The following is an 18937-nucleotide window of genomic DNA, read 5'->3' on the forward strand; positions in this document are numbered from 1 at the left end:
TTTAAACACAATTAACTGCTTTTTGCAGTTTCTGACTATTACTGGTTGCAACCTCTAAGCTGCTCTTAACCTCAACACCCGCCTGTAATGAACACATCTGATTTACAAACCAACTTCAAACACATTTAAAATTAGATATTACAGGACAAAAATCAAACAACGAGGGGGGAAAGGGAAGGGAAAAGTTAGTAAACAAAACGGGAAATAGCTGCAGTCAAAGCTTAAGAACTTCCCAGGCACTTTATTAAACTGCAATGCACTACTTTACAATGCTGCTTTTAAAAGATGTTAACACTATATCGCAGTTCCCGGCAGCATGAAGTCTTTCCAGAAAATGTGTCATCACTCTATGCAGCATATTTTATAGCTGGTATAATTTCATTTGATTATATCCAATAATATTTTTCTGACATTCTAGGAAGCCTTCCCCACAAAAGGTAAGTAATGAGCGTGTTTTAATCACCTGGCACAAAGTCTAACCACCATCCTGCCGCAAAAAAAAGCCTTTATTGCACAAAAATGTCCTCAGCTTCATCTTGCCTCTGTGGAAGAGGTTGGAAATAAAACCTGTGAGAATCTCATTCAAATGTTATGTAGCACAAAACCTTTCAACTGTGAAGTTATTTAATTCCAAGACTGATCTCTAGAGTTTAACTATTCTTGATAGAAGCTGAATACACTCCGAATCCTACACATCATACTTTTATCACAAGAAAAAATAGACATTATGTTAACAAAGCCTGAAATATGTCATTTGTTTCCTGTGTCCACAAGCACTCTGAAAAGATGAGCTGTAGACCTCTAAGTAAAACAAAGTAGTTTTCCTTTTCTTACCAGGCTTGGATTTCTGCTTTGTGATCTGTCCACGATGGGGAAACATTGCTGTGGAGCCCAGTGTAACTGTTCTTTCCTCTGAATCAGACTCTGCGATTGTAGCACAGCCACCTAGTTGAAAATGGAAGCACCTTAATGTGGTGTTTATGTAACAAAACAACTCCACCAGTGCATAATTAAGGAAAAAGAGGTGATAAATTAGCTGACAGGAACACATAAAACTGAAATAGTCTTTACCCTCACTACACAGAAATGTTTGTTGGAGAGAACTATTACCATTGTTTAGAAGGCTGATTATGCCTTAATGACGACTTCTTATCCTGGTTTGAAAATATATGAGTGTATTAAGACCACAGAACATGTAAAACTGGTTCCACATAAAACATGGAAATAACATTATTTGTGTTAAAGCTCAGATTACTGGGAGCTAGTTTTGTAATAGAAGTAATTAAGTGTGAATGAAATAACTGTGCAAAGTCAACAAACCTCATGAAGATCGTCAGCTTGCCACAGAGAGTGACATGAGAACATTTTTTGGATGGGCTATGGCTGTTAAATACAGTATTTTTATTCCTCAGTATTAGAGATATGAAAACACAGGGACACTTTCACTGTCCAGTAACTCACTTGAGTAAGGCAACACTTTACACAAGTGATTTAAGGGTACATGACATAACAGATTGTGTTTGCAATATCCCTTTCTGATCAGACCATTAGTGAACACAATGCCTTACAGCTCTCAAACATGGTTAAGTGCCTGTTTTTAAAATACAAAGAGATAATCTAGCAGTAGTATCACCTGAAGACAGCTGCAGTATCTTGCAGTGGATTAGGTTGAGGTAAATTGATTTCAAATGGTTGGCTATGATCAGGATTTTGGAGGATGTGTCACTATCCCACAGCAAAACTGTGACTAACTGCAAGTGCATTGCCAACAATATAGCACACAACTGAGCTGCATCTCTTTTCCGTAGCCCTCCCAGGATCACCACTAGCAAGCAAACAAATCCATGTAGTTATCTATTGTGTTCTGAAAGCACATGTTTATAAACAGCACATTAACGCCCAGTGGAGCATAAAGACTCTTCACCTTTATATCAGAGTTGTTTCATTTTAAAAGAACTGTTCTACTCCAGGCCCCATAACCAGTACATCCAGTCTGCAGCAATACAGGCTACTCTCTCCTTACAAACTAAACGAGTAAAATAAGGCTGCATTCCAACATAGGAGAGCTGCAGTTTCCCAGCAGTTCCAGGAGCACTGGCATATCAATGCACCACGTCCTGCAGCAATGTCCAGGGCTGTCTAGCTAGGGTAAAGCATGGCAGCTCCTGTGAGTCCTGTGTGAAAACACTCGTTCCTGAGATACACAATGCAAACAGCGTGCCAGGGCGTCTAGTCTAGGTCATGGTTGCCTAAAAAGGCTGGGCAAGATGATTCCAACCGGGTATTCTATCATTCTGTGCGTCCTACCAGATGGAGAACTGATACAGCGTCTTTTGTTGCTAAAGAAGAGGAAAGACACAAGCTACTACATTGCAGATATACCCTGGCAGAAAGAGTAAGATCCATCATGGGTTTTTTGTTTGATGTAGAGCAAGCACTTTTTTTCAGTTAGAAAGGAAGGTTAGGAGTGAATGTGACAGCAATGTGCACTTCTGACCCATGACAGCTTCAGATACTTAGGATACCTGCTATGAAACTGAAGGAGGAAATAGGAAATTAGAAAAAGTCTTCATGTTAAAATACTGTAACACTGGGGCAATGTCTGACATGGCATTGAAGATAAATGTACCTACACCCTCAATGAAAATAAATACCAGTAAGCTAATACGCCTGTTCCCATTCGCAAATTGTGACTAAAATGTAAACTATGAGATCTGATGAAATGGAAACCACTGCTTTAAAGGTCAAATTAGGTATTTTTCATTCTTCAGATAAAATCTACTCTATTGAACAGTAATCTGTAAATACAGGGCACAAAATCAAGGTTTCTTGCACAAAATAACTACTAAGAATGGCATCGTATATTTTAAAAGGTTTTAGAGCATTTTCTAACAGCATTTTCTTACTCACCAAGTCAATTACCACCTACTGAACTTCCACAGGGAAGTCAAAGAACTTGTGCAATGTTCATTCTAAAACCTGAAATTCAGTTACACACAGCCTTGAGAATTGATGGGGGTTGATGTCAAAATATGTCATTAGTCGTCAACGCTGACAGTAAATGAGTAAGAATCGGAAAAGGTCTATTCACCCTTAGGTACAACAGGCTACTTGCTGAAAGGAAGCAAGATTTCCTGCTCTTGATTTTGATGCAAGAGGTTTGTTCAGATTTACTTGTCATCTGACACTATCAGAAGTCAGTAAAATTCAAAGTAAAATGCACTTCTTCCATAACTTTATTTTCTTGCCAGCGAGTAGTGAGGACTGAAACGTTACCAATGAGAGACTATTTCACATCAAAAGAAAACATAGACAGAATACACACAGCAATAGTATCAGTATCAATATTAAGAATAGTAATTATTTATTTGGCAAAGACACTAATACTTGTTCTCTATAAACTGTTTAAATACTACTGTTTTATAAAGGCATTCCATGGGCTCAGAGCACTGTTCTCAGTGGGGCAGGATTTCACCAGAACTCTTGTGCCAATAATTGTTTAAATTAATCACCAGACAAGAAAGCAATAGAATAGTGGTAGTTTTACTCTTCTGAGGCAATGAGGCTTACACAATCAAGGTCTTTGTGCCCCGGCATTTTTATCTTATTCTCATAACACCAGTATTACAGGCTGAAAGATGGGCTTGTGCAGCCTGGAGAAGAGAAGGCTCCTGAAGGGAACACCTTAGAGCAGCTCCAGTGCCTAAAGGGGCTAAAAGAAAGCTGGAGAGGGACTTCGGACAAGGGCAGGTAGGGACAAGACAAGGAGGAGTGACTTTGACCTGACAGACGGGAGACTTAGATTGGATATTAGGAAGAAGCTCTGTCCTGTGAGGGTGCTGAGGCGCTGGCACAGGGTGCCCAGAGAAGCTGTGGCTGCCTCATCCCTGGCAGTGTTCAAGGCCAGGTTGGACACAGGGGCTTGGAGCAACCTGCTCTAGAGGAAGGTGTCCCTGCCTGTGGCAGGGGTTGGAGCTGGAGGAGCTTTAAGGTCCCTTCAACACAAACCAGTCTGGGATTCTATGACAGTTTCTTGCTCCAATAAGCAGAGGTACCCATCTTCATCTTGGATCAATACCCTTGACAACATGCTATGATTCCCCACAGGAAGAAAAGAGGGGAGACCACACTAAACCAATTGTCACACTGAAAGAACTGAAACGTTCAAAGTATTGCAAACTTTTACTAGACTAAAAAAGAAACTGGATAAGGCATAAATACCCACCACTGAACATAATATTTAATCCACAGTAAACCAGGATTATGCGATTCAGAAACATTTAACTACTATTAACTTTTCCTGCTAGGACTCTAAACTGCAGGGATTCTATTGAGGGTATCTACTCTGAATCTCTGTCAGAGATTAACAGAACTTTAAGTACAAAAAACCCACCCCAAAACAAAACCTCCCTAAATTCTTGTATCTCTCTGTAGAAATTTCAGAGTGTATCCACTTATACTTTGAATGTCCATTTTAGAAAGCATTTAAGATTTTTATGCACCTGGAATCCTAAAAGAAATCACAGCAGCAGAATAATTCCCATTCATTCATAAGTAAGTGAATGGTACAAATCAGAAAAGTGAAATATTTAAGGGAAAAGGGGGAAAATAGAGGCAGGAATAGTAGTACATAAATCTACACACTGGAAATGATCCAAGTTGAGAAGTTCTCCAGATGTCAGTCTGTAAACAGTGCTTCATAAAATGAATTTCCCCATTAATTGTTGGCAGGAATAACATCTAGAATATGTTATTACATTTGACCCACTCGTTCCCCTTCTTGTGTGTAGCTAAATTCTTGTCTGACATCACAGATCTTTTATCAGTTGTGATAAATCCAAGAAAGCAAGCTTTGGTCAGCAAATCTGTTTGATAGGGTACAACATGCATAAAATTACACTCAAGCTAATTGTGAACTTTGTTCACCGAAGGAAATGAGACTTCTCTTGTTTATTTTCACTACATCTGTTTTTGTAACACATTTGGTTCTTAAGTTGGAAAAAGACACCCACACCCAAAGGAAACATAAACATATAATACATATTGAACAAAAATTAAGTACTGACAGTTTTCCTACAGGTTCCTATCACCATGTTTTTACATGTTTTAACATGGCTCCAAAAGCTGAAAAACAGGAAAACAAAAGTAGTATACATCTGAAAAATGAAAAGGCACTTTGAGGGAAAGACTATTCGGGTTTCCCCTTTCTCTTCCACTCAGTCACAATCTGAATTATGCATAAAGTTTCAACTTTCCTCTGAAATTAACTCTTACAGGACTCTACAGCAAGAAGGGGAAAAAAGCAGCTTCCTGAGCAGCCTTTGGCAGCAAGAGAGTAGTATAAATGTGAGCAGGAAGTCCTCTAAACAGCAGGTTTTGTCATCCATGTGGATACCATTATACAATGGAGATAAACTAAACAGCAAAATTATTTCAGAGGTTCCAAGGCTATGTACAAACCCATGCTCAGTTGGGTTTTCTTGGTGTCCACAATGTTTTTGGGAAGTGTATCCAAAAAATGCAGTTGAAGGCAATGGAGAATATTCTCTCTAAAACAGAGTTAATCAATCACACTGATTCTGCCAGCTATATTTACTGAAGTCCTATAAGCCTTTTTTAGTACCTGCCCATCAGAAAGTAGCCTGCATGCAGGCTTTATAGATAGATATTGCTATTGCTTCTTTCTAGGAGGAAGACAAAATCTATGGGAGAAAACAATACATATTTGAGTGTACGGTGAGGTCCAGGGAACAATTATTCACATACTGGGGCTGGGTTAGTGTCATTTGAATAGACACATTCCAGGAACACAGGTGTATTTGCACTGCAGAGTGTAAGGAGAAAGAAGAACTAGAGAAAGACAAAAAAGGGGTTTTTTTCCTACGTGGGTGTCTGATAATGACAGTAGAAAACACTCCAGGTTCAGTTCAGATGTTCACTAGCAAAATGTAGTCACTAATTAACCAGGTATCGATCTCGGAACATAGCACTGAAGTCTAATAGTGTGGCTACAACTGTGCAGTCACAAAATTCCATTGTTTTGTGCCTGATCTGACACAACCAAATTCAACAAAATGATGGAAAATATTTCTGTATTACATTCCATTAGGATAATAAATTTATGAAGATTCATACCAACTGAATACGCAGTCCAAGGTCACTGGAGATCACCAAAACACATTTCCAACAGGAGTACACAGAGACATACCAGACTGTTGATCTGCTTTACTCTAACGTTTCTTCACAAATCTTCCAGTTCATAAATTCCACCACTTAGCCTATTGTAAGTTGCCACTATTTGCATTGAGAGCTATGCAGAGATAACTCGCACCAATTGTGTGGCTTCTGTTTGAGCTTGTAGCCTCTTCAAATATTTTGAACATGCCTGAATTCATCAAATCTTGATTTAAGAAGTTCAGGGGACTTTGGCAATATTACCTCTTTATGGGAGCAACTATGCTATTTAAGCTGTCAAATTGTCTTGGCCATTCTTCCAGGATGAGGTTCAGTGCATGTGGTATGCAAGTCACACAAATGACATTGGGAAACACACTGCTAAGAACACATCTAACAGCTGTTTTCATTAAAGAAGCGTTACTGGACATTCAGCCAAGGACACAAAATCAGCATTCAGTAGTACCCTTCCTAACACAGGACTGAGAATGCAGCAACATTAAACTTTATAGTGCCATTCAGTATCTACCAAAGTCAACTGTTACTCCCCATGAACAAAGGACGAATGACAGATGTGCTTCAGCCACATAATTGTATTGCTCTACCCAACAACCTATTCACCTGATGAGCACACACTGGCTGAAAAGCATGCTCTGTGTTCTGGTATGTGTTGGGAGAGGTAATTGTTAGGGAGTTTTGTAGTGCTTGGAGGACTTCCATCTGCCTCTATGTAACAGTATAACAAAATCAGCTTATAACAAGAACTTTTCAAGGGGACTATCAGCTCTTGACAAACACCATAACCATAAAAATGACTGTATTTTTCAGAGCACGCTGCCACACATCATGATTTTTGTCAACTGGGTCTCACATTTATTTCCCCATATTCAGTGTACCAGTTCATTCAGAATAATCAGAAAAGGTTTTCTTTCAAGATGCTCAAATACAGCAGCCACAGAAGTTACAGGATATACTGTCATTAGCATCTTTTCAGGACAACATTCTTGATTCAAGTAACAAGCTCAATTCCATAATAGCCTTTTGGGGAGCAAGAAGAATACACAAGGGTTTTGTCATCACTAGTTTTGTTTTACACATAGAAACTCATTTTTGTGCACATAAATATATATATATGTGTATTAGGATTTATATATGAAACAAAGAATTCTATGCCAAATATTTTTTGGTTTCCGTAAGACATTCTTCCAGTTCTGTAGAGATTGCATTTCTTGTACTGTTTCAGTAACACACAGTGGTAAGGAGACTACTAGATCTTATGACTCTTTTACTAGTGTACATCAAAAACTTGAAGAGGTAATGGTCCCTTTGATAAACACAATGAATTTCTACTGTCAGTTCTGGTTTTTATCTGCCAACATACCCCAAGAGAACACCTGAAAGTCAATGTTCAGAGCAGCTGGGATCTCCAGAGGATGCTTGTCAAAAAAACATTCATAATATTGTCTTTAAGTAGTCTCTGACCTTTCTTCAGTGTACACTGAAAGGAGACAGACTAAAACTGATGCTTGTAACCTTGATAGCAAACCCTCCTGGTATTCATCATTCTAAGAAGTTTAAAGAATTGTTCTGCACTTATTCCCACTTGTTGTGGTTGAAGACACCATTTAAAACACTTGTACTTCCTGGAGCACATATAGGAAGCATTTTACAAGGGAAGATGCAAGCAAGCAGGCACATATATAGACACTATATATTTGTATATATATGTATACACACACAAATTCTGGACTTACTAGTGAAGAAAGAGCAAGTCCTTGTTGCCTGCAGCCAGAAGTTGAACAGACAGTAAGTGTTTAGGGCATGGTTTGCAGTTCTGTAACTTTCAAGGTGAGTATTCTTTGAGTGGTTGAGGAACTGATAACTATTTCCCTTCAAGGAGACTGAAGCATATTGACCTAAGCCAAACACTGTTTACAGCAACAAGAGGAAGTTCAGTAATGCAAGTTAGTGAACATCTTTGTTCCAGCTGTGAATGTGAAATAGAAGCTAATAATGCAATTTTCTGCATGAGAACTTGTTACAAAAGGTCTTTTCTATGTTTGGGACAGCCTTGAGGGAACAGTAGTCAGGCAGAAACAATTAATAAGAGGCTTATTCCTAATCCAGATCAGAAAACGAGTGGTATCAAAGAAAAACCATTTGAGGCGTACACTAACGCAGGATTTTGGGCGAGAGAATACAGGAATAAAAACTACTGACATCAGATGCAATATCGAATATACTGTGGATAACAAGATAGTGGATTAATAACTGGGATTATTATTATCAGACGTAGGTACTGAAGGATATATGTTGCTCAGAAAGGTAAAATTAAATTGGTAGAGTAATACTTTATATACCATTGTGATGGGCTACTGAAAGAGGAGTATACAGAGTTAGGCAATTTGGAAAAGGATTATAAAGTAGTTTAATACACAAAATGCCAAATTTTACCTACAGAATACCAAGATCAGACTTCAAGAGCAACTGCAATTGCTTTAATATTATGAGAGGAATTAACCTTGTCAGAAATGGTGGTGTTACAGAAATGAAAGAATATAGAAAATCCACTGAAATAATCAAAGGATGATAAAAGCAAAAGGCATCAGTGTGATGACCAGAAAAAAGGTGAATGCAATCCTGAAATCCACCTGATAATGTTCCAAGCAAGCACCAAGAAAGCAGTAATAGTATTGAACGAGGCACTGGTAAGACATCTGGAATACTGGGTTCAAATCCTGTTAATGTGTTCATGACAGATGAAATAAACCTGGAAAAATTCAGCTGAAGGTTACTAAGATCATCTAGGAATCACTTCCCATATCGACGCATGAGCAGATGATCGCTCTAGCTAAGAGGACTAAAAGTGGAACAGACTGATCTTTACCAATAACGTGATTAGGCCAGAAATTATTCATGTCTGGCAAAATAAGAGACACTCTTAGATCATAAAGAACTGATTGTACTTTAATTTTTACTTGAAATTAGGTTTCTGGCTACCAAGAGAGGAAGGGCTTGGAACAACTCTGGAACAGAAACTGTGGAGGTAAACAACTGCATTCACAAATGGGACTAAATTACCTTATTCTAACACAGAGATGGAGTTTCTGAACGAGGAATTTCTATTTTTCCTTTCCCTCTCCCTTCTACCCCTCCAAAGGATTTATCTATTAGTGTTCTAAAATTATCCAACTATCTGTTCTCTACTTGTGAGTAGTCATCTAATCATTAGCACATCAATGAATTACTATTCTCTATTTATCTGACAATATTTTCCCAGCATTCATGCTGAACATGAGATGCCACAAAAAGTGGGCTACCAGGCTACTTTACCCAGGTGTAGGAAGTAAACCACTAGTTCACAATGGCAAGTAAAACATGTAAAGATTTTGGGACTGAAATATCATTGAGAAGATTTCATTTTAAAAACCAGCAGTGATATTGCTAACACCTACAAAGTCTAGTTCTGACAACTCTGGTGCCAAAAGTATTTGGCAAGCAAACTTACTAAGTTTACATTTGGAGAGACAGTGGACTATAAAACATAAAATTCTAAGTGCTGAAGCTTAATACAAGAAATCAGACATCGTATTTTCAAGGGGATTCTGAACGAGCCTCTGTTCTTCTGTATCTCCAGATACCACTTGGAAAAAAAGCAACTCAAGTGATGAAATAAACATGGATACAAGCATTCTTTTTTAAAGTTACTGAAATGAAACCAATAAACATCTATCTGGTGCCTTTCCAAGATAAACAGCACATAGATCCTCGAACCTGGAAAACCAAAGTATTCATTGGAGAGAAAGGGAATTCTTTTTGTAATGCAGAAGCTCCCTTCCACACTTGAAACGCAACCTTTGCTGAGAATACTTACTTGTCTGTTAATTATATCAACGATAGCACGTTGTATTGCAAATTTCTACTTCTCAATTGTACCCAAACACCCGATTTGCCAAAACATGTAAAACCTGAGTAATATGTATCTGCTAGACTAAAAAAACGTCACTTTTACTTAATGGCCAACTATGATTCGTATTAATTGTACTAGGAGCTGAGAACAAATCAAATGATAACCTATCTTGGCTCCAATACTGCAATAAGAAATATACCTTACTTACATTTACTTTAATCCTACTATTACTCAGTGCTGCATTTACTTTATGCTCCTCTGACCAAATAAATCCAAGTATTACACTGTGTTAGCTCAATCTTTTACAGCATTAAAATCTCTGGGATTGATTTTAGGAGGAACCAAAAAAAGGTCACTTTGGCCTCATTTAGTATCATAGTGCCCTGCAATTAATCTAGTTTCTTTGGAGGAGATGAGTACACTACTTTAAAATTACTTCTTATCCTGCAGGCAGAATTTTGCCTCTGTTTAGAAGAACTTCCTATGAAGCAAATTCTCCTCTTTCATTATGTCACTAGTACCGCACCTCTATTTGTGTAAATCATCCAATTTTACTAACAGCAATAGGGTTCAAATGCTGTGAAAACGATACAACTGAATGAGAAGAGTGATCTTCCATGACTGCGGTTACTTTTGACCTTTCTTCTTCAGAATAAAGGACTTAATTTGCAAGGGCTTTCCTTAATCTGCAAGGATTTTCAGACATAGCCAGGAGGTGGGTGTGCTGCAGGAGATAAACCTTGAACCAACTTTACCAAGTACCTTTCTACCAAGCACAAACTATATGAAGATCTGAGAATCCACACTCCCAAAAACCTCTAATAAGCTGGGAGAACCTTGGCACTGAACTTTTCAGAGAGGAGAAAGAGACTCAATTTGGCTAATGTCATCAAATGAATTACATCCACTAGAAGATAACGGGTATTTAGGGAGAGCTGTGTTCAAATCCAACGTGCTTTTTTTGGTAAAAACAAGGTCTGTTTTACAATAAAATGCTATGTCTGAAACAAAGTGGCTTTTTATACAGGAAGGCAAAGGATTAACTGTTCTGTTTCATCTTATTTAAAAGCTGACATTGCTGCTACTGTCCAAGGTGATAAATAAAGTAAGTGACAGTGCAAGTAGAATACAGAGATGCTCTCGGTCAGCTGCTTTTATGCTTTATGCTTATTTGATTCTATCAGCTCTTTAGTTTTTAAAGATCATCTTGTAAGCTCACGGGGACAAGGGGTTACTCATTTTAAAATATCTGGGTTTGTAACTGTGAGTGGATACCCTGAAATCTGTTAAAGTACAGACTTGAAGTTGTATGACGAGGGTGGCCTCTGCTTCCCTTCCCCTCCAAATCATACTTGTCTTGGGTTTGTACAACTTAAGTACATGCTAAAGAAAGTCTATGTCATATTAAACAGAAATCTTGCAATGGATAGTTTAAGTAAAACATCACTTAGAAACGTCTACCTCATCTGCAAGGAAACCATATACAGCAATCTAATGACAAAAATGTATCAGACAACCTGAAACTGGAGAGAAGAATGAATTGAAATGGCAGAATTGCACAGATTGCCTTTGTGTTCCCCCCTTCCCACAGGGTGCACTCCTTCAGGAACAGACTGCTCTGAAATCCTGCCACGCAAAGCCAATCCACCCTGGCGGTGTTCAAGGCCAGGCTGGACAGAGCCTTGGGTGACATGGTTTAGTGCGAGGTGTCCCTGCCCATGGCAGGGGGGGTGGAACTAGGGGATCTTAAGGTCCTTTCCAACCCTAACCATTCCATGTTTCTATGTTACAGAACTAGATAACAAGAAGACACCAGAATCCCTAATTCTAGGCTCTAAACACTAATTGGCTTGGGAGGTCAACATAAACATTATTTGAAATTTGCTTTTCCTATCTAAAACCACTCTCAGATGAAGCAAATGTGAATAATTTATATTATTTGGTGGACTACGAATTAAAATAGCTGCTGCTTCTCCTATACTTCAATGTCCTTCCTCCTTCACCAGTTCTTTTTAAGTTCTCCCTCTTTCTTTCAACCCTTAAGCCACAGCACTGACATATTTCCCTACTTGTACATCAATTGAAAGAAGCTAACTGAAGTCCAAATACTTATCTCCGAGTGGCAAACCAAAGATCATCTAACTATAGTTTGCTGCCATCAAACATAATCTTTTATATTAACTTCTTTTGACAGTATGTTTTAACAAGAGTTGAGTAACAGCATGAGCAATTTCTTAGCCCCTACATTGTGCACAATATTTCAAGTTGTTCTAAACAGAGTCAAAGTGGCTGCAAGCATTATCAAATATGATCCTCTCTGTATCATTAGATAGCAGAAATAGTTCATATAAAAATCAATTACATCTTTTTTGACCTTTCTTCTGTCTCACTTGATATTAACTTTTACTCTGACAGCACCAAATTCATCCTGACCTCAGGAAGATCAGAATTCCTTCATTAAAAGAAGTAACTTGATGGGAGACACTTTCTATTATATAAACCCCACCACCACGACACAAAAAATGGCAAACCCTGAAAACAAACCCCCAAAGCACCTCACACCAGAAAACCCACAAACCACACACCCCACAAAAAAATCCCACTGCGCAAACATCACACTATTTCCTTTCCTTGCTTTAAAAGCCTGCGTTCTTAGAAACTGAGTTTGTTGCATAGCCAAGGTCACCGCATGTCTGTGGCACCCTCATTCTGTTGCCTTCTCAAAATGACAGAAACACGCTCTCAGTTGTTTTGGCTCCTCTCCATAAAATAAGCTTCATGACTTCATACACAGAATGAGCAGAGGCCAAGGATACATTTCATTGGTAAGAAAACCAAAAGGATCTCTGTCCCTCTCCTTTAATTTAGTCATGTCTATAATTCAAGTAAAGCAGAGCAATAGTAGACTGTCTTGAGAGGGATAGAGTTTAGACTGTCTTGAGAGTGAAAGAGTTCACGCTGAGGATTCAGCGTTCCCTCTGATCATGTCTAAAAGGTTTGTAACTTTGACATGTTCTCAAACTTCAGATTTTGTTCATGATTTCACAAACAGGTCAGGTAAAATGTATGAAATCAGACCAGTGTCTAGAATGCAACACACCCCTCAACACTCTCCGAGTACATGACACAGTATTATCAGATCCTGAAGACTTGAGAAAGCTTATTTTAATTGAGCACTCATGTCAACACACACTCATAAGGTTTTCTTCTATGTGTAACTAACCACTGTTTCTCAAATAGACCCAGGAATAACTTACTATTACTAAGCACTGCAACACTGACATTAAGACACCAGCCATATTTGCTTCATATATGGAAAAATTATGTTACAAATACTAAACAAGAAACTCCATTGACTGAGTATAGACTTTCTCTTTCCAAATGACCCAGAACTAAGAGAGAAACTGGAAAAGACACTGTCTAGATAATGATTTGCCTAAATAGAGCTATTGAAATCATTGAAATCCAGGTTTTGTTTCCATTATGCAGTCAAACAGCCTGCAGGTGTAGTATCTTCAGCTGGCACCAGGCTTAATGGTTTTTTATCGATCTGCCCATAGCTTAAGTGCACACATAAGGATATGGATTGTTGAACAATTCTTGTTATCTATCACTGATTATGGAAATAGAATACATCTTACAGCAGACTGTTCATTTTCTCTAACACGAAATGCTACTTACAGCAGACTGTTCATTTTAGCCTGTCAGCTCTCTACCACGCGTGGTATATTTTGTGCACCTGCTAAATGGCTGAATTTGTTAAGCACCAGCTATACAACAGGCCCTCCCTGTTACAGCCCATGGTGGAAGCAATAACATATCATTAGATTCTTTGTATTTGAGAGTTGCATCAAATGAAATGTACAATTACAATTAAATTGTAATTATAATGCAGGTACATTCGAATTCTTTCTATTGCTTATGTTCCCCAAGAGATCCTTTTCTTCTCCTCACTTGAAGATTTCAACCACCACAACAACAAAAATATAATGAACTAGGGAAAACACAGTATTTCAAGTTCACATTTTGTAGTAGTTGCTGAAGTCAGCCTTTGCAAAGGGTTTGGGACAGCTATTAGTACTACATGCTGAGTGCTTCCACCTTGAACACTGCCAGGGATGGGGCAGCCACAGCTTCTCTGGGCACCCTGTGCCAGCACCTCAGCACCCTCACGGGGAAGAGCTTCTGCCTCAGAGCTCATCTCAATCTCCCCTCTGGCAGGTTAAAGCCATTCCCCCCTGTCCCGTCACTGTATGCCCTAATAAAAAGTCCTTCTCTGTATTTCTTGTAGGTCTCCTTTAGGTATTGGAAGACTGTTACAAGGTCTCTGCTAACATACCTGGGTATTTGTATTTGCATTTCCACTAACACCAAAATCTGTAACGAGCTAAAAAACATCTTCTGTACCTTCCTTTTTGTCCAGACACTGAAGGAAGACCCACCTGAAGTGAATTCAAACTCTCAAGACACTTTTAAAAGAAGTCCGCTTCAGAGTTCACTTTCACATGTTCTGCTAAGCCAGAAGGTTACCAACCACTACATGAATATGAGTAAAACAGCAACATACAATACTGTCAAGTAAACAGGAGAAATCCTGACTATATTAAACCAATGGCAAAACTCCCATTGGCAGAACATCAGTGGGGCCAGGATTTCACTCTTACCCTGTTGATCAAAACAATTTCACTGTCCAGAAGGACTAGACTGCTGGACCTGCCAAGAATTTCCTAATGCAACCTACCATGGTGATTCTTAATTGTAGATCCCTCTAACAACTATTCCTTTTTCATTCTACCAAGGTAAACTGTTAACTCACCAAATCTATCACAATATAATCCAACAGCATCCACAACAAAGATCTTGCTCTCATCTTAGCAAGAAGCCAGAGGTACAAAAGCTCTCTTTAGCATAACCTTACCACAGGTCTGATAATGAATAATTAACACTCCCTCAACACCCACTACCCACCACTGATGGTGATACCTGCATTAAAAAGGAATGGTTTGAACCCAGAACTGAAGTGCTTTCTTGGTTTGGCAATGCTGTGTTGCAGAAAGCTTCCCATTTTTCCATGAATCACAAAGTACACGCTTGAAACGTAGCATGGACCCAACTCCAGAGTAGACTAACCATGAAAAGTATGAACTGAACCTCTTAAATTTCTTCACAGGGGTTACAATATACCCTGTAAATGCACTAACCAAAACGATCTCATGCACATGCAATTCAATAGCCAGAGAGAATATAGCTATCCACATGAGAATCGATTTTACACTAAACTAGAACAAAACTGGTTTTAATGTGCTGGAAAGATGGCCAAAAATAAAGGGTCTTTTTTGACATAGATACCAGTACTTTTCATTTGCAAATATTTGGGAAATCTGTTGTGATATTGTACGATGAGCATTTTCCCCTTGAGAACTAATTAAATGAAATAATCAAGCAGAACTGGTTAATTTGTTCTCCTCAGACTAGGAAAGTATTGCAACATACTAGTTTTGAGAATACAGTGCCTTTGTAGGGTAACATGGCATCATAAGAACCTGACTTACTTTTACAAGGACTTTAAGGATAGATCCACAAGAGCATAGGAAAATCCTATCTGTAGTACGCAATATGGCCCTTGCTAGATCTTAACCTCTTATTACTTCATCAGATCTGGCTGGACTCTACATTATTCCATAGGATTTCCTTCTTCTCAACAATTTATGGTAGAATGTAATCAGACCCAGGATATCTAACATCATTTATTCCATTAACTTTAATCTCCTGAGTAACGCCTGTCACATTATCAGCTCCTTTATCAACGACCTGATTAAAATGAGAATGTCAGATTATAACTTTATTTAAGCACCCCTGAACACCAACCTAATACCCCTAATGACTACTCTGGTTACAAGAAACCCTCTTTATTTTAGAGAAGATGAAAACCAAGAATTACTAATTCATATCTATTTAAATAGATTTTAAGATTGGAAGGGAACAGTCTGATCATTTCACCAGACTTTACTCAGAAACGTCCTCCACAAATTCCTGTATGTAATTCAAGCATCCATTTATTTCTGAAGCTGCTTTCAAGAATGTCACCAGGTATTATTTTTACTTAAAAACCCCTCAGTTTTGACTGAAAAGTTTATTTGAAATAAAAGTGCTAGAAGTAATACAGAATAGGTATTCTGATAAAGTTTAAAGGTAATAGTGAAAGATTTGTCAGTGGTATAAAATTTAATATAGTTCAGCATCACATAACTTACATTAAAAAAGACTGTTCATAATATTTATTACCCTCTAGTTGCACTATTTCTGTTCAGCCATCCATTCGAATTGAGGCATCCTTCATCATTCATATACATCAGACCTTCTCTTTGATCTCTAATGGTAAATTTAAAGGCTGAGTAAATGTTCTTTGAAACACACAGTGTGGCACAGCTGCTTATTGTTACATAGAAGACAGTAGGTCATTAAAATTGAAACTCAATTAATACAGTGGAACATCCCCCTAATCGTATCCTAACTTTGAAGTAACACCCCTTTCAGTGATATCTCTAATTTACAGTTAACTAGTTTTCTTCAAGTAGAATAACAGAGTCAAGCTTTGGTTGAGGTCAGAATTAATAAAGTATATCTTTCATCACAAGACAGAGAGCTACTGGCAATGCACCCTGCTGTGGTATTTGCCCTTACAATACACAGCAAACATCACACAGATACGCACCCTACCATGTTAATCATGTGAAAGCCATCAAGCCTACAGTTTATATCAGCTTGCTGAAGGTTTTTATAACCCTGCAAGAAGGCACTTTAGCATCATTTAGTTAACTACACATTATTCTTTATTAGTGCTCTGGCAACATTTGAATTAGCAAAGGGCAAGCTAAACCTTTGCCTCAAAGTCAGGTGAATCAAAACCAGCCTTAGGGATTCGAGTTCATGGAGCTTTTTTCACTTTTGCTTGCCCCCTTCCCAGCCCTGTCTGTGGTTCAGCCAGTGACACCATTAGAAAACAGAACTATTTTAAAGAACTTTCAAATCTACCAGTATCCCAGCCTGGTTTGTGTTGAAGGGACATTAAAGCTCCTCCAGTTCCAACCCCTGCCACGGGCAGGGACACCTTCCAGTAGAGCAGGTTGCTCCAAGCCCCTGTGTCCAACCTGCCCTTGAACACTGCCAGGGATGGGGCAGCCACAGCTTCTCTGGGCACCCTGTGCCAGCGTCTCAGCACCCTCACAGGGAAGAGCTTCTGCCCAAGAGCTCATCTCAATCTCCCCTCTGGCAAGTTAAAGCCATTCCCCTTGGCCTGTCCCTACAGGCCCTTATAAATATGTCCCTCTCCATATCTCTTGTAGGCTCCCAACAGGAATTGGAAGAGTGTTATAAGGTCACCCCTGAGCCTTGCCTTCTCCAGGCTGAAGAACCTTGTGTTTGATTTCATTTATATTTTCCAGCTCAAATACCAGATCAAAGTATTAGGGATGGCTGAATCTGAGCACAGAGGCAAGGGAAACAGGACTTTATGGGCCTTCACTCACCATATGAACACTAACTGAACCATCGAACCAGCTTCATGAGCAGACTTAACAACTGACTGCTCACAAAAACTGGGACTGCCATAAACACTCCTGGTCTTCCAAAATGCTCTCATTCTTTAAAAATTCAATACTGACAATGCACAACTTTGTAACAGTGTCAGGCATTCAGATTCGGGAAGATGTCACCCTTTTTCTCCATTTGAAAAAGCCATCAGGACCATGGAAGCGGGCAATTCATAATGAGGAGCTTTACTACAGCCAGATGTGCTGCAGGTGATCACTCAAAAAACAAGCCACAAATAAAAGGGAAACTGAGAGAGATTCTACACCTCACTGCCTGCCATCCATAACCTAAGACCTTAAAATGCCACTGGTTTAGTCTCAGGCTGATATACAAAGCTATGAGCAAAAGGTTGCTGAGGCACAGGCGGTGCCCCACGCTCTCTAAAACCCAGCCTGTCCAACCACATCTGCCTCCAAGTCTGGTGATCCAGCCACCCAGAGGCAGTGGAAACTGCCCAGCATCTCTGGATGGATCTGGCTGTGTCGTATGTTCCCTCAAGTTCAAGAGCTCTCTCTCAGGTTAGTGTAGTTTAACCTCAGGGAATCACTCCTTAATTGCAGTGTAGCAAAAAACCAAAGAAATAATTTATCAGGACAGACATCTCTGGCTCTCTGAACCCCACGACCCAAGAAAACGTTAACTAAACTTACAATACTACTGTCATTTTAAGCTTTATCATATAGTTATGCATTATATAAATCATCTAGTATAGGATTTGTCATGCTTAGATCAAGAACGAAGGCAACTTCAGCTTCCAATGTTAAAGCCACTCTTTTACCTACTAAAGTAATGAGACCTTTAAAACTTCTTCTTGTTGTTTAAGAAAAGCCTTTCTTTTGGGGGAACTTTTCTGTGTGCAGCTCAAACCCAGCTGTACTTTGCAAGGAAAAACTTTCCAAGAGCCTGGCTCGCTGCAGATTTTTGGCAAATCTATTTGAAAAATTGAAAAGTGGGGGTCTGAGCCAAACCTGACTGAAGTCTATGGAAAAACTCCCATAGATTTCATCAGGGTTTGGATCAGGCTCTAAAAAAGTCTGAAGTAATTGAAAAATCAGTTCTGCATGGACAAAATATGAAATTTTCACTAGGTTTAGATTTATTAGACTCCCTTATGGTAATGTGGAAGAGCAAATACAGTTTAAGTGGTGTTAGTGATGTACATATGGCTTTGCACTGGTAATTCACCAGAGTTCCACAGACTCATACATGTTACTTACACCATGTACATAATAAAAATGATGAAATCAACCCACATACACA

The 18937-nt window shown here is 38.8% G+C and overlaps 1 protein-coding gene across 1 annotated transcript in view; it reads right to left on the reverse strand.

The window, feature by feature from the left end:
• Nucleotides 1–834: 834 nt before the first annotated feature.
• Nucleotides 835–18937, reverse strand: part of BBS9 (Bardet-Biedl syndrome 9) — a gene marked incomplete at its 3' end in the record, with an annotated part of 152426 nt that continues 134323 nt past the window's right edge. The window contains exon 21 of the mRNA XM_010021288.1: nt 835–945. Coding sequence (XP_010019590.1) covers nt 835–945 — 111 coding nt within the window. The remainder of the gene's footprint in view (nt 946–18937) is intronic.

Source organism: Nestor notabilis, unplaced genomic scaffold, assembly GCF_000696875.1.
Source record: "Nestor notabilis isolate BGI_N333 unplaced genomic scaffold, ASM69687v1 scaffold4969, whole genome shotgun sequence".
Classification (NCBI taxonomy): domain Eukaryota; kingdom Metazoa; phylum Chordata; class Aves; order Psittaciformes; family Psittacidae; genus Nestor; species Nestor notabilis.